Below are 14,272 nucleotides of genomic sequence, written 5' to 3'. Positions count from 1 at the left end.
TCCTGGAGGGTCCCACAGGGGTCGTCCTGGAGGTCCCCCACGGTCGTCCTTGAGGTCCCCCATGGGTCGTCCTGGAGGGTCCCCACGGGTCGTCCTGGAGGTCCCCCACGGGTCGTCCTGGAGGGTCCCCCCCGGGTCGTCCTGGAGGGTCCCATCCGGGTCGTCCTGGAGGGTCCCTCACGGGTCGTCCTGGAGGGTCCCCACGGGTCGTCCTGGAGGGTCCCACAGGGGTCGTCCTGGAGGGTCCCCCACGGGTCGTCCTGGAGGTCCCCCACGGGTCATCCTGGAGGTCCCCCACGGGTCGTCCTGGAGGGTTCCCCACGGGTCGTCCTGGAGGTCCCCACGGGTCGTCCTGGAGGGTCCCACAGGGGTCGTCCTGGAGGTCCCCACGGGTCGTCCTGGAGGTCCCCCACGGGTCGTCCTGGAGGTCCCCCACGGGTCGTCCTGGAGGTCCCCCACGGGTCATCCTGGAGGGTCCCCCCCGGGTCGTCTTGGAGGGTCCCACAGGGTCGTCCTGGAGGGTCCCCCACGGGTCGTCCTGGAGGTCCCCCACGGGTCGTCCTGGAGGGTCCCATCCGGGTCGTCCTGGAGGGTCCCCACAGGGGTCGTCCTGGAGGGTCCCCCACGGGTCGTCCTGGAGGGTCCCACGGGGTCGTCCTGGAGGGTCCCATCCGGGTCGTCCTGGAGGTCCCCCACGGGTCGTCTGGAGGGTCCCCACGGGTCGTCCTGGAGGTTCCCCACGGGTTGTCCTGGAAGGTCCCACAGGGGTCGTCCTGGAGGTCCCACAGGGGTCGTCCTGGAGGTCCCACAGGGGTCTTCCTGGAGGGTCCCACAGGGGTCGTCCTGGAGGTCCCCCACGGGTCGTCCTGGAGGGTCCCCCACGGGTCGTCCTAGAGGTCCCCCACGGGTCGTCCTAGAGGGTCCCACACGGGTCGTCCTGGAGGGTCCCCCACGGGTCGTCCTAGAGGGTCCCACACGGGTCGTCCTGGAGGTCCCCACGGGTCGTCCTGGAGGGTCCCACAGGGGTCGTCCTGGAGGGTCCAGACACCTTAGACTCCTCCCTTCAACGCCCTCCTTCAGCCGAGCACCGACTTCTGCCCACCTCACCCTGGTGGCATGCAGCCCTGGGCCCCAGCTCCTGCCCAGCACCCTCCCAGGCCCCCAGGCCTCCTGGTGCTGCCCTGTGAGAGGCTGGCAGGGCGCGTCCTGCAAGGCCTCAGGGGGTGCCGCCGTGCCTGTGCCCTAACAGCCTGGGGACACTCGGGGTGGGAAGCAGAGGCCAGGGAGGCCTGACTGTGGCACTTGGCCTCAGGAACATGGCCAGGCCTCGCCTCCTGCCAGGACGGGGTTCCTGGGGAGGCAGGACGGGGGCGGTGAGGTGCGGCTCATGCCGACTCCTGGGGGCCTCACAACTCTGGGCCCTCTGTCAGAGAAGGGACACCTGTGGCCCCCGGGGGAGGGGCATCAGGGGAGGGGCCCTAAGCTGCGGCGCTCTCTTCCCCTGGGCCTGCCACTGTGCGCAGGCTGGGCACAGCTCTGAGGAAAGAGGAGGGGCCAGGTGAGCAGCCAGGGCCAGAGCTTTGTTCCCAGGCAGGGCCTCTAGTCCCCTCACTTCTCAGCCCAGCAGACGCCTCTGTGAGCCTGCAGCTGGGAAGGGGCGCAGGGCAAGCTGTGGGGTGGGACTGCTGTGCTGGCGGGATCTCCAAGGCGGGACTGCTGTGCTGGCGGGGTCTCCAAGGCGGGACTGCTGTGCTGGCGGGGTCTCCGAGGCGGGACTGCTGTGCTGGCGGGGTCTCCGAGGTGGGACTGCTGTGCTGGCGGGGTCTCCGAGGCGGGACTGCTGTGCTGGCGGGGTCTCCGAGGCATCGAGCCCAGAGGCTCCTCTGTGCTGACTTCCGCTCACATGGGAAGACACAGGCTGCCCTGGGCCCGGGGCAGCAGGAGACAAGCCGGCACCATGGTCCACATGTGTCTCCTGTTTTGGAGCCTTTGTCCCCAGTGTGATGCAGGAGAGGTGGTGGCTTAGTGAGAGGTCCCTAGGCCATCGGGGTCATGCCTCAGGGACCAAGGAGTCCTCACCAAACACCGAGTCCCCCTAAGAAGTCTGTCATTGAAGATCTGGCCTGGCCCCCCCCAGCCACTCACTTCCTGTCTCCCCAGGTGACCTCCCCCTTCCACAGCTGCTCCTGCCACTCCATCCATGTGGCCTGAGGCCGCGAGGGGTCCTTGCTAGAGCACAACCCTGCCATTTGGATTTCAGCCTCCAGAACTGTGAGCTCAATACAGCCTCATTTCTTTCTAAGCTACCCAGCCTCAGGTGACTTCTTACAGTGAGGGAGAAAAGACTAACAGTGGGCTGCTGCTGCACCTGGCCTCCAGATGCCAGCCCGGGAGAACAAGTTTCCTTTACGACTTGCTTGGGCCACCAGGGCCTGTGGCTGCCTGTCTGTGCACACCATCTTATCCTCAGCCTCCTCTGCAGACAACCACATAGCTTTGAACTGTCCCCCAAATAGACCTGGTCTCCGCTGAGTCCAGCCAGCTGCCCATCAGTGCCCAGTAAGTGTAGGGGACAGCGGTGAAGTCCTGTCACCGGCACTGAAGTGTCAGCCTGCAGGTCTGCTACCCACAGTGCATTCCTAAAGCAGCTTGGAAACCCAATGAAGCAAGACAATGGCTTCCCGACTCGCAGTTTGGAGTGATCGGGTGGCGCGCTCTCTGACGGCGGCCTGCTTCCTCCTGCCATGCTGACAGGCCGTCCCCTCTGACTCCTCTGCACCACCAGGGCATCAGCAGGGCTGTCCGCACACCCGTGAGCTGGCCTCGAGCAGGCTGCACTCTTCCTCGGAGCACTGCTGGGATTCCAGGGCCTCCGTCACAGGCCCAGGACGACGAGGGTCATTTCGGAGAAGCCTTCCAAGGGCTGGGCACAGAGGCAGTGTCCTCCAGGGAGAGCAGACTCTGTGCTCCGAGTCTCCTGCGAGGCCTCTCCTGCTCGGGCTGACCCCAGGTGCTGGGCATCACCCCGCAGTGCCCGGGACTGCGGAAAGCAGGGAGCGAGAGCTGCCCTGAGACTCAGCTGACAGCTTGTCCTCCAAGGCCGGGTCCCCACTGGTCTGGCCTCCCACCAGTAGCCCCGTTCCCTACGGAGCCAAGCTACAAGCTCAGCTGGGTCAGGCCCCGCCAAGGGCTGACCTCGGCGAAGGCAGGTCCCTGGGAGCCTCTCTTCTGACTTCCCTGTGAAACGAGGCTTTTAAAAGTGCTCTGATTCTCTTGGAGAGCAATGGAGTCTGAGGGGCATGGCAGGGGGATTAATAAGGACAATAAAGCATGTTTTGTAGACCAAGGCCGGGGAGTAAAAGCTGGGCGTCGTGGTGGAAGCAGAGGCTGGGCAGGAGCAGGCACCCGCTGAAGGGTGATGAACATATGGGACGAGTGAAGAGACGCGGCAAATGTAGCAAGAAATTGACTCCAGCCCTGACTTATTTCCAGAAGGAAGGAAGGCACGGCGACAGATGGCCAAACGTGCGGAGGAGGGTCATGGTGGATTCTGAGAGGACAGGTGTGAGGACACCGTGGCTCTCCCGGCTCTGGAACGGGTGCCTTACCTCGTGTGTCACTGCCGCTGGCCCCAGGCACAGCCCCTCAGGAGCCCACACAGTCTGCCTACAAACGGTCATGCCTGCCTGTCTCCACCCCAGGGCCGAACCTGATCCACCCGAGGGACGCCTGGCGCTCTCTGCTCTCGGCCGGGGGTCAGGAGCCCGGATCTCCAGGGAGAAGCACCATTTCCCAAGAGTGTAGGCCCTCATGGCCGGGTGACACGACAGTCAGGGGAGACGAGGGGTCGGACCGCATTAGGTACGCGAGCAACGATTCCACACATGCAGAACATCATGACAGAATCAAGTGACAAATAAGACAGAAGTATTTGTACATGTGACAAATCAGTATCTAAGATATAAAGAAATCTAACCAAGAAAACTAGCACTGATAGTGAAAAGAAAGAGCTAATTAGAAATGTCAATGGTCAATAAATATGAAAAAAATGGCCGGATTCACCAGTTATACTTCAAATTAAGACCAGCACCAGGTACTATTGGAACCTACCAAATTGACAGACATAACAATGAAGGCTCAGAGTATTTGAAAAAAAAAGTAGCCCAATCACCAGGTCCTCTCTGGTTGGCGGCAGGAACACCAGCAGAGAGGCCCTTCCAGAGCACCACCTGGCGGATCAAGGACCGTACAGATGTCATAGCTTCTGACACAGAACGTTGGGTTGGAGAATGTGGCCTACATTAATGGCAGGCAGCGTGTCTCCCTGTGCCACCCCTGTGGGGCCCAACTGAGCCTGCTCCCTGGGGCGGGCGGGGGCCGTGGTGCGCCCCGAGTCCTCTCTCTGTCACAGACCACACCGTACTCTGTGCTCTTGGGCACAGCAGTGGAAACAGGGACCCTCCAGACCCCTGCCCTGCTGCACTTCTGCGGTAGGTGCCACAGGCAGCACCTTCTCCGCATCTGTCAAGATGGCAGCCAGCAACACGCCACCAGAGAGGGATGCGGCCTCCCGCTGCGCGCCGAGCAGCCAACCAGCACGGCCCAAACATAGATTTTACAGAGCGATCCATACCCTTACCCTGAAACGATCCAGGAATGGCCGTGCCCAGGAGCTGCTCCGGGGGTGCCTGCCGTGGCCACCTGGGATGGGCCACGTGCAGAGCTCCGCTTAATCTGTGTCTACTTGCCAGTGTACTTTTGCAAAACATGAACATAGTGGGACTCCGACTTCTTTAAAAATGGCCGTCAGTCCCTCTGCCAGCTAACTCGTGATCTGCATGGAAGGATTTGACTTGGGCTTGGCAGGAAGGTGCAAAGCGGCCATAGGGGCCCAGTGGGGTCTTCTCTGTCTGGAAAGTGATCCCGGTAGAGTGTCTCACCACCCCCAGTGGCACGCACAGCGGGACAGGGTGGGTGTCAGGCCGGGGTGGCTTGAGCACGGCCCAGGAGGCAGAGTTCCCGGGACCCCTCTCCCGGTCACTCTCGACTGGCCAGCTTCGGCTGGCCTCAGGCAGCCTCACCCGGACAGTCCTCTACGCTCCTCAGTCACAGGCAGACCTTCCAAAATAGCTGCGCAGCGCCCCTGCTGTGGACGGCACAGATGGGCAGCCAGGGGGAGGACGAGGGGCATCCCAGACCCCAGACGCAGCGTCCAATACCTGGACGGTTCAGAGCGTCATGTACTGAGCACACTCACCGCCCCGACCGGTCGATCTCCCCAAGATCACCGTGTGGAGGGCAGCAGCTCTTATCTGCCCTCCGCAGAGCCGGAAAGTGACCCTCCAAGCAGCCTGCCGCCCCCCAGGCCTGACTCTTTCGTCCTCGCCGGCAAGGTGATAAGCAGCACAGAGCGCTAGCACGTGCCGCGGGGGCTGGGTGAACAGCTACAACAGATAATGGCTGTAGGCCAGAGGGCTGTTTATCTTGTACCCTGGTATCCCGCAGGATGGGATCTGGCATTTTTAAACCCTCAGATTATAGCCTCTCAGGGCTCAGTCTGGGCTTCATGAGACCTGAAGCCAGCAGCCCTGTGTGCAGGAGGGGCCCGTCCAGAAAGGGCCGGCCCGTGCTGCACACATCCATCCACCAGAAGCCATGCCCCCCCCAGCCCCCCCCCCCCCGTCGGGCCAGCAGCTTCCGCCTGCCCACCAAGGTCTCCGTGCCTTGGAAGACAGCCACCAGCTCTGGTTGACACTTTGCAGGAGCTGACTCCAAACACAGCCTGCAGACCCTTCAGAAGAGGAGGAAGGATCAAGATTCTCGCCAAGCCAGAAGGGACAGCGCCATGAGCTTTGGCGGGACCAGGAAGAAATGCTCATTTGAAAACATGCCTGACTCTCTGTGGATGTGAGGAAGCAGAACGCGGAGGGACAGCTTGCTGGTGGGGGTGCCAGCCTGGCTGTGAGCAGCAGCACCCGGAGCCCTGCCCCCCCTTGCTGGCGCTTCCCCCCCAGACCCAGCCAGTGCCCGGGTCCCTGCCTCCCCTCCGCCCCTTCCCCGCCCCCTGTGACTCGGCCTCAGCACCCCACTGTCGTCCCAGGGTGCACGCCGCCCCAGCTCGGCCACCCTCGGGGGCGGAGGGAAGCCCGTGCAGGTGGCACGCTGACCTTTCCACGCAGGACCGAGTCCTCCTTCAGGCCCAGCAGGTCCTGAAGGTCTTGAAGGTCCCCCGGGTGTGCTGGGACACCTGCACGTAAGCACACGGCCCTTCCTCCTGCCCCCGACACTGCATGTGCCCCCAGTCTCCCAGACTCCCACTCGCACACCTTCCCCTGAGCCATGCTAGTGCGTTCCCTCCAGGGCACCCACTGATGAGGAGGGACGATGGTCAGGGGGTGACCTGCTGCCCAGGAAAGCAGCAAGTGCCCTCCCGGGTGTGGTGCAGCTCTGCAGACCCCCGCCCTCCACAACCCACCCCTCTGCTGCCATGGTGTCTGGGAACCGCCCCTCACCCACCGCTGCCCCCAACCCTGCCAGCGCTCCCGCTGGGACACTCGGGGTCCCCCCACCCAGATGCCCCCCACCCAGTCCTGCTCAGAGCTGTGCCTGAAAAGGCCCTGGCCCCGTGCGGCCGGCCCTGCCGTGCGGAGAGTGTCACCACCCGAGGACAGACAGGTCTGACCCCAGCCAGGCCCCCCTGGAGGCCACCTCTCCGTCTTCAGCGCCCGTTCTCCCTCCCTCCCTGCTGAAAGGTCTTGACAGGTGAAGGTGACCCTGCAGTCCAAGCACAGGTGGTGGTTGCCATAGTGACAGCCATTGTCCAGGCTGTCTGCTGTCAGAGAGCCTCCACGCCCCTGCCTGCCCTGGTGACTTCTGTCCTTCCTGGACGCCTCTGGTGCCTGTCCACTTAAGAGGTCCGTGGCGATTCCACCTCATGGCTCAGTGGGGGTGGGGTACAGGGGGGATTGCAGTGACACTGCAGGGTGGAGGGGTGCAGCTGCCTTTCCCCGTCACTGGCTGGTGACCAGTGTCCCCGTCACCCGGCGGGAGCAGGAACAGCCCACTCCTCACCTCGGCTGCCCAGTGCGGGCTCTGGTCTCCCACTGGGAAAGGACCACAGCTGCCTGTGGAACTGTGGCCAGGTCTCTGTGGAGAAGGGAGACAACGAGGGCTAAAAGGACGGCTAGACAGACCAACCAATTAGTTCAGAAAGTCATTTCAAAGCAGAGGTAGCCATCTCAGGCGTGCCCAGAGTCCAAAACCAGCAACAAACCCCAAATCCTGAGACGACGGAAAAAATAAGGTCGATTTCATAGCAACTGACTTCAATACAATACCCAGGACAGGAAGGGGCAGCCTATAGATCTGGTCCAGAGGCTCCCTACCACTGTGACTGGTCAGGGCTGGGGACAGACCAGCCATCCCCAGCTGCTGCCGGGAGCTGCTGACTCTCACAGCAGGAGGAGCCTCAGCCTGACCCCCAAGGCTCACCTCAGCCTTCTCTGCAGCGGCCAGTCTGCCCCTGCTCCAGGTCAGAGGCTCCCTGACCTGGGACTCCCTGACCAGCCATCACTGCCATGTCCAGACTCAGGACTGGACTCACTGCTGCCCCAGCCAGTGCAGCCCTGGGCAGTCTGTGCCTTCCCGGCTGCCCCGCCCCACTCCCAGATGACCCTGGTCTTCCCGGCTGCCCGCCCCACTCCCAGACGCCTGGTCTTCCCGGCTGCCCGCCCCACTCCCAGACGACCTGGTCTTCCCGGCTGCCCGCCCCACTCCAGACGACCTGGTCTTCCCCGGCTGCCCGCCCCACTCCCAGACGACCTGGTCTTCCCGGCTGCCCGCCCCACTCCCAGACGACCTGGTCTTCCCGGCTGCCCGCCCACTCCCAGACGACCTGGTCTTCCTGGCTTGTGCTTCCTGGGGAGTCCTGGCCTCCCAATCCTCAAGCAGTCAGAGATTTGTAGGATCGGGAGTGACTCCTCATGAGACTATGTTCTCCGGGTCACCTTGGGCCATCCATCTTCCCACCTGGTACGAGGACAAGAGGAGCTTGCCCACATGCCAGGAAGGGGTCTCCTGGAGAGAAGACCTGTCCCTTCTCCCTGGGTCCTGAGCTCCAGGGGCCCCTGTCATGATGTCCCGGACCACTGGGGCCCCGGAAACTCCTTACCTATCCCAACAGGGTGGAATGCCCTTCCTCCCCTGGACATCATCGGGTGGTAGCTGAATAAACCTGCAGTGCCTCACCTACCAAGGAGGACAGCTTGGCCTCACGCCAGATTCCACCCAGCTCCACCGCCTCCTGGTGGCGAGCTGGGGAACATCACTTACCCTGTCGGAGTTTTCCGTTGTCTAAATGGAAAGTCACCCCCGGCGGTCAGAGCCGCTGTGCGAACTCACGAGATACATTACACAGAGAATCGGAAACCTCACAGTGAGCACTCAAAGGCGCATTTCTTTCCCGCCCTCAATCATTTGAATAAACGGGCTCCTCACAGCAGATTTATTTCTGAGGGTTTTCCCCAGCGGTCACTGACCCAGTGTGGTGGTCTCAGTTTCACGATGCACACACACATTCAAAACCGTAAGAAGGTGGACGAAGAGCAACTTAGCTTCGTCCCAGCAAAATCATTTCCCTCGTGAGCCCCGTCCTCCCTGTGGGCTCCTGGGTCCCAGCAGCTGAGAACACAGCCAGCTCCGGAGGCTTGGCACCCAGGTCTTGTCCTGGTGTCCTGGGGACTCTGGCAGCCACAGGGTCTCCTAGAGGAGCCGCGTCCTGCCTGGTTCTTGGGCCAGCCTCTGAGGCTCCGGATGTTTGTGGGTCAGAGTACGCTTGCCCACGTGCCATCACTGTCCACTGCTAGACCCACAAGACCTCTCTGTGCCCCCTGGCCCCCAGTACCACCCTGGGAAGACCCACCCAGTCCTCTTCCTGCACTCCCTCCACTGCGCTGACCCACCCTGGGCAATGCTATTCCCTCCCTTCCAGCTCCCCTCCTCACTGGAGCGGGGCAGGAGTCCAGCCACACTGGCCACTCCCAGCTGGCTGCTGGCTGGGCTTCTGCCTCGCGCTGAGGAGGCCTCTTCCAGCATCAGAAGCCACACAGGTGTCTCTGCTGCCGTCTCCCGGGTGCCCCCCGGGCAGTGCCCCCCGGGCACGGTGCCCCGTGAGTGGGAAGTAGACATTGAATATGGGTCACCTGTGGAGTACAACGCTGGACCTTTCTTTCAATAGAAATGAAAGAAGTGCGTCCTCTCCATGGGCCATCAATGAGCGGATCAAACCCGTGTTCAGGACGTCCTGGGCCCAGGAGAACCCCTGGCAGCACTCCTGCTCCCTGCCGGTCCCACCTGGCTTCACGCACGCTGTGAGCACCCTCTCACGAGGCCATCGGCGCTCTCCCACTGCCTGGGTGTAGAGGTCGGCCTGCCTCCTTCCAGGGCCCTGCCCTGTGTGGGCAGCCCCAGAGCCTTCTTTCCCGCTCCCTCCCCACCCGGGCAGAGGCCCTGGGGCAGGACCAGAGCTCAGGGGGAGGAGCAGGATCCCAGCCTGGACCCAGCACAGCCCAGGCCAGACCTGGAGGACCCTGACGTGGGTCCTTCTTCCATCCTCTGCCTTTGGCCCTAGCAGAGAAGAGGCCCTGATGTTTTCTGCTGCAGCCCAGTGTGGCCAGGGCACTGACGCCAGGGCAGGCCGGGTGTGAAAAGGTTTGCGGTTCAGAACTCGTCTCCCTGGGAGCAGACAGAAGCTCCCAGGTCCTCACCTGGGGACTCTCCGCCTCCCTCCAGGCTCCCTTCCCGAATGACTGACGGCGGGAATCGCGTTCACAGTCAGGCTGAGATGGGGACCCGAACCCTCCCGTGAGGCCCTCCCACATGAGCGCACGCCCATTCTCCAGGCCCACCCTGAGGTCCACAGTCAAGTGCAAAGGAGGTCAGTTATGTGTCAGCCCTGTGACGAGAGGGGCGCGTAAGCCGGACATCATCACGGTGACAAAACATCAACAAGAGCCACTAAAGGAGGGAAAGCTGACTCGGGACTCCCTCATTCAGATGCTCAGCGCCTCCTGGGCAGCTCCACTGCCCTAGGCCCCAGCGCCCCAGCACAGGACACGGCACAGGACAGCTGCTCAGCTCCTGGTGGCTCTAGGCCCCAGGGCCCCAGCACAGGACACGGCACAGGACAGCTGCTCAGCTCCTGGTGGCTCTAGGCCCCAGCACAGGACACGGCACAGGACAGCTGTTCAGCTCCTGGTGGCTCTAGGCCCCAGGGCCCCAGCACAGGACACGGCACAGGACAGCTGCTCAGCTCCTGGTGGCTCTAGGCCCCAGGGCCCCAGCACACGACATGGCACAGGACAGCTGCTCAGCTCCTGGTGGCTCTAGGCCCCAGCACAGGACACGGCACAGGACAGCTGTTCAGCTCCTGGTGGCTCTAGGTCCCAGGGCCCCAGCACAGGACATGGCACAGGACAGCTGTTCAGCTCCTGGTGGCTCTAGGTCCCAGGGCCCCAGCACAAGACATGGCACAGGACAGCTGTTCAGCTCCTGGTGGCTCTAGGCCCCAGGGCCCCAGCACAGGACACGGCACAGGACAGCTGCTCAGCTCCTGGTGGCTCTAGGCCCCAGGGCCCCAGCACAGGACACGGCACAGGACAGCTGCTCAGCTCCTGGTGGCTCTAGGTCCCAGCGCCCCAGCACAGGACACGGCACAGGACAGCTGCTCAGCTCCTGGTGGCTCTAGGCCCCAGGGCCCCAGCACAGGACATGGCACAGGACAGCTGTTCAGCTCCTGGTGGCTCTAGGTCCCAGCGCCCCAGCACAGGACACGGCACAGGACAGCTGCTCAGCTCCTGGTGGCTCTAGGCCCCAGCACCCCAGCACAGGACACGGCACAGGACAGCTGCTCAGCTCCTGGTGGCTCTAGGCCCCAGGGCCCCAGCACAGGACACGGCACAGGACAGCTGCTCAGCTCCTGGTGGCTCTAGGCCCCAGGGCCCCAGCATAGGACACGGCACAGGACAGCTGCTCAGCTCCTGGTGGCTCTAGGTCCCAGCGCCAAAGCACAGGACACGGCACAGGACAGCTGCTCAGCTCCTGGTGGCTCTAGGCCCCAGCACAGGACACGGCACAGGACAGCTGCTCAGCTCCTGGTGGCTCTAGGCCCCAGCGCCAAAGCACAGGACACGGCACAGGACAGCTGCTCAGCTCCTGGTGGCTCTAGGCCCCAGCACAGGACACGGCACAGGACAGCTGCTCAGCTCCTGGTGGCTGGAAGGCCCCAGCACAGGACACGGCACAGGACAGCTGCTCAGCTCCTGGTGGCTCTAGGCCCCAGGGCCCCAGCACAAGACATGGCACAGGACAGCTGTTCAGCTCCTGGTGGCTCTAGGCCCCAGGGCCCCAGCACAGGACACGGCACAGGACAGCTGTTCAGCTCCTGGTGGCTCTAGGCCCCAGGGCCCCAGCACAGGACACGGCACAGGACAGCTGCTCAGCTCCTGGTGGCTCTAGGCCCCAGGGCCCCAGCACAAGACATGGCACAGGACAGCTGCTCAGCTCCTGGTGGCTCTAGGCCCCAGCACAGGACACGGCACAGGACAGCTGCTCAGCTCCTGGTGGCTCTAGGCCCCAGGGCCCCAGCACAGGACACGGCACAGGACAGCTGCTCAGCTCCTGGTGGCTCTAGGCCCCAGCACCCCAGCACAGGACATGGCACAGGACAGCTGCTCAGCTCCTGGTGGCTCTAGGCCCCAGGGCCCCAGCACAGGACATGGCACAGGACAGCTGCTCAGCTCCTGGTGGCTCTAGGCCCCAGCACAGGACACGGCACAGGACAGCTGCTCAGCTCCTGGTGGCTGGAAGGCCCCAGCGCCAAAGCACAGGACACGGCACAGGACAGCTGCTCAGGTCCTGGTGGCTGGAAGGCCCCAGGGCCCCAGCACAGGACACGGCACAGGACAGCTGCTCAGCTCCTGGTGGCTGGAAGGCCCCAGGGCCCCAGCACAGGACACGGCACAGGACAGCTGCTCAGCTCCTGGTGGCTGGAAGGCCCCAGGGCCCCAGCACAGGACACGGCACAGGACAGCTGCTCAGCTCCTGGTGGCTCTAGGCCCCAGCACCCCAGCACAGGACATGGCACAGGACAGCTGTTCAGCTCCTGGTGGCTGGAAGGCCCCAGGGCCCCAGCACAGGACACGGCACAGGACAGCTGCTCAGCTCCTGGTGGCTGGAAGGCCCCAGGGCCCCAGCACAGGACACGGCACAGGACAGCTGCTCAGCTCCTGGTGGCTCTAGGCCCCAGCGCCAAAGCACAGGACACGGCACAGGACAGCTGCTCAGCTCCTGGTGGCTGGAAGGCCCCAGCACAGGACACGGCACAGGACAGCTGCTCAGCTCCTGGTGGCTGGAAGGCCCCAGCGCCCCAGCACAGGACATGGCACAGGACAACTGCTCAGCTCCTGGTGGCTGGAAGGCAGAGAGAAAGAAGGAAGACTGAGGGGCAATGTGGGACTACCCAGGACACAACCATGGCCTCCCAGGGACATTGAGTGACTACCCAGGGACAATGTGACTACCCAGGGCCAGCCATGGCCTCCCCCAGGACACCAGGGACAATGAGTGACCACCCAGGGCCAGCCATGGCCTCCCCCAGGACACTAGGGACAGTGAGTGACCACCCAGGGCCCATGGCCTCCCCCAGGACACCAGGGACAATGAGTGACCACCCAGGGCCAGCCATGGCCTCCCCCAGGACACCAGGGACAATGAGTGACCACCCAGGGCCCATGGCCTCCCCCAGGACACCAGGGACAATGAGTGACCACCCAGGGCCAGCCCATGGCCTCCCAGCCAAGCCCAAGGACAATGTGTGACTGCAGAGGACACGCCCATATCATCCCAGCATCGCCCACCCGCCTGCACTCAGCGCCAGCAGCTGTCCTTGCAGCTGTCCTTGAAGGACTAGTGCATGGTGGCTACAGCTGTATGTGGAGGTGGCCCATTGTGCATCTCACGCGGGCGCACAGCTCGGCAGGATCGGAACAACATCCTCGCCCAGTGCTCCCCTCTGTCCTGTCCTCCCCGCCCGCTCGTTCCCTCCACCCACTGACGGTCCTTCAGGTCCCTTTTATCAACCCACCCAGAGGATAAGGCACTGATTGGTTAAGTGAGCCAATCCAGTTCACCTCAGAGCTTCCCCAGATTGTCCCACCCAGGAACTTTTGGGGACACCTCGTATCCAGGTCATAACAAGGGTGCCAGTCAAAATGCTCCTGAGAGTGGGACAAGCTGTGCCTTCCCAGGGCCAGCCCAGGGCCTCCCCCCAGGACACCGGGGACAATGTGTGACCAGGAGCAGACGTGCTAGGAACGTGAGGAGGGGGACTACACAGCATCCAGGTGCTCAGGGTGCCCGGAGGCTGCGGTGGATGTTAGGACAATCTACCGTGGCACTGGTCAGGAGCACAGGAGAGGAGAGTGCTGGCCACCTCCTGTCTTTGAACCTTGTGGCCCCAGGGCAGCTGAATGATGGCAGCTCCTTGCGTGTCACTGTGCAAACTCAGGGCACGTGCTCCACAGCTGAGGTCCCTGCAGGAGCATTCCCGTCTGTTCACAAAGCCAAGTGCACGCCGCTCCCCCGAGGCCATCCAGCCGCGCCTGCTAGCCTGCCTTGGAGTCTCTTTTCAGAGTGTCCATGCCCACCCAAGTCCTCTGCCCCCTTCTCCCTGCCTAGCCCTGGGCCCGGCTCCACCCAGCTGCATGGGGAGTGTCACATGGCCTGTGTGGTGCCATGGACGAGAGGCCTGGTATCCAGTGGCTCCAGCCAGAGTGCCAGCTCTGTGAGCCCGTCCCTGGCCATGCTGAGTGTCTCAGGGAAGTCACCAGAACCAGACCTCGAGGAGGGAATGGCCCAGGGAGCGGCTCATCATCCATGACGTGACTGGAGGCAGAGGCATCAGAAGACAGGAGGGACGGTTCCAGGGCTGTTCCTGTCTAGAGTGAGCACTGCAGTCCAGGACCGCTCTGCCCCCAGGGCATCTCAGCGTTGGGACCAGTGTCCCAGATTCTAGGTCTCCCTCCCGAAGCACCAGGGAGTGCCCTCTGCCCACGAGGAGAGGCTGTGCCAGAAGCCAGAGGAGCCACTGGGGACGACTGGGCTTTGTCCACTTCACAGCTCCACAAGAAGAGCTTCCTGCAGAGAAGACGGTCAGCCCCCCAGACTGCTGGCCCTGGAGAACAGAGAACTCTCCTTCTCTCATGGCCGCGTGACA

At 63.4% G+C, this 14,272-nt stretch overlaps 1 protein-coding gene and 1 long non-coding RNA gene across 6 annotated transcripts in view; both read left to right on the top strand.

The window, feature by feature from the left end:
• The window catches only part of LOC120884943 (uncharacterized), a 13,789-nt gene extending 6,922 nt beyond the window's left edge, over nt 1-6,867 (top strand). For 2 of the 5 annotated variants that reach the window (XM_078036786.1, XM_078036785.1), the window contains 3 exons: nt 5,763-5,907; nt 6,101-6,253; nt 6,753-6,867. In XM_078036786.1, the coding sequence (XP_077892912.1) occupies nt 5,763-5,907; nt 6,101-6,253; nt 6,753-6,759 (305 nt within the window). In that variant the 3' untranslated portion in view covers nt 6,760-6,867. The other 3 variants (XR_013433334.1, XR_013433335.1, XR_005727390.2) reach the window with 3 other exon arrangements.
• On the top strand, nt 6,865-8,500 carry LOC144373783 (uncharacterized). The gene is made up of 2 exons (XR_013433336.1): nt 6,865-6,914; nt 7,342-8,500. It is a non-coding gene; the product is annotated as an uncharacterized LOC144373783 (long non-coding RNA).
• Nucleotides 8,501-14,272: the final 5,772 nt, after the last annotated feature.

This window comes from Ictidomys tridecemlineatus, unplaced genomic scaffold (genome assembly GCF_052094955.1).
Source record: "Ictidomys tridecemlineatus isolate mIctTri1 unplaced genomic scaffold, mIctTri1.hap1 Scaffold_492, whole genome shotgun sequence".
Taxonomy (NCBI): Eukaryota; Metazoa; Chordata; class Mammalia; order Rodentia; family Sciuridae; genus Ictidomys; species Ictidomys tridecemlineatus.
This window is presented reverse-complemented; position numbering and strand designations above follow the sequence as displayed.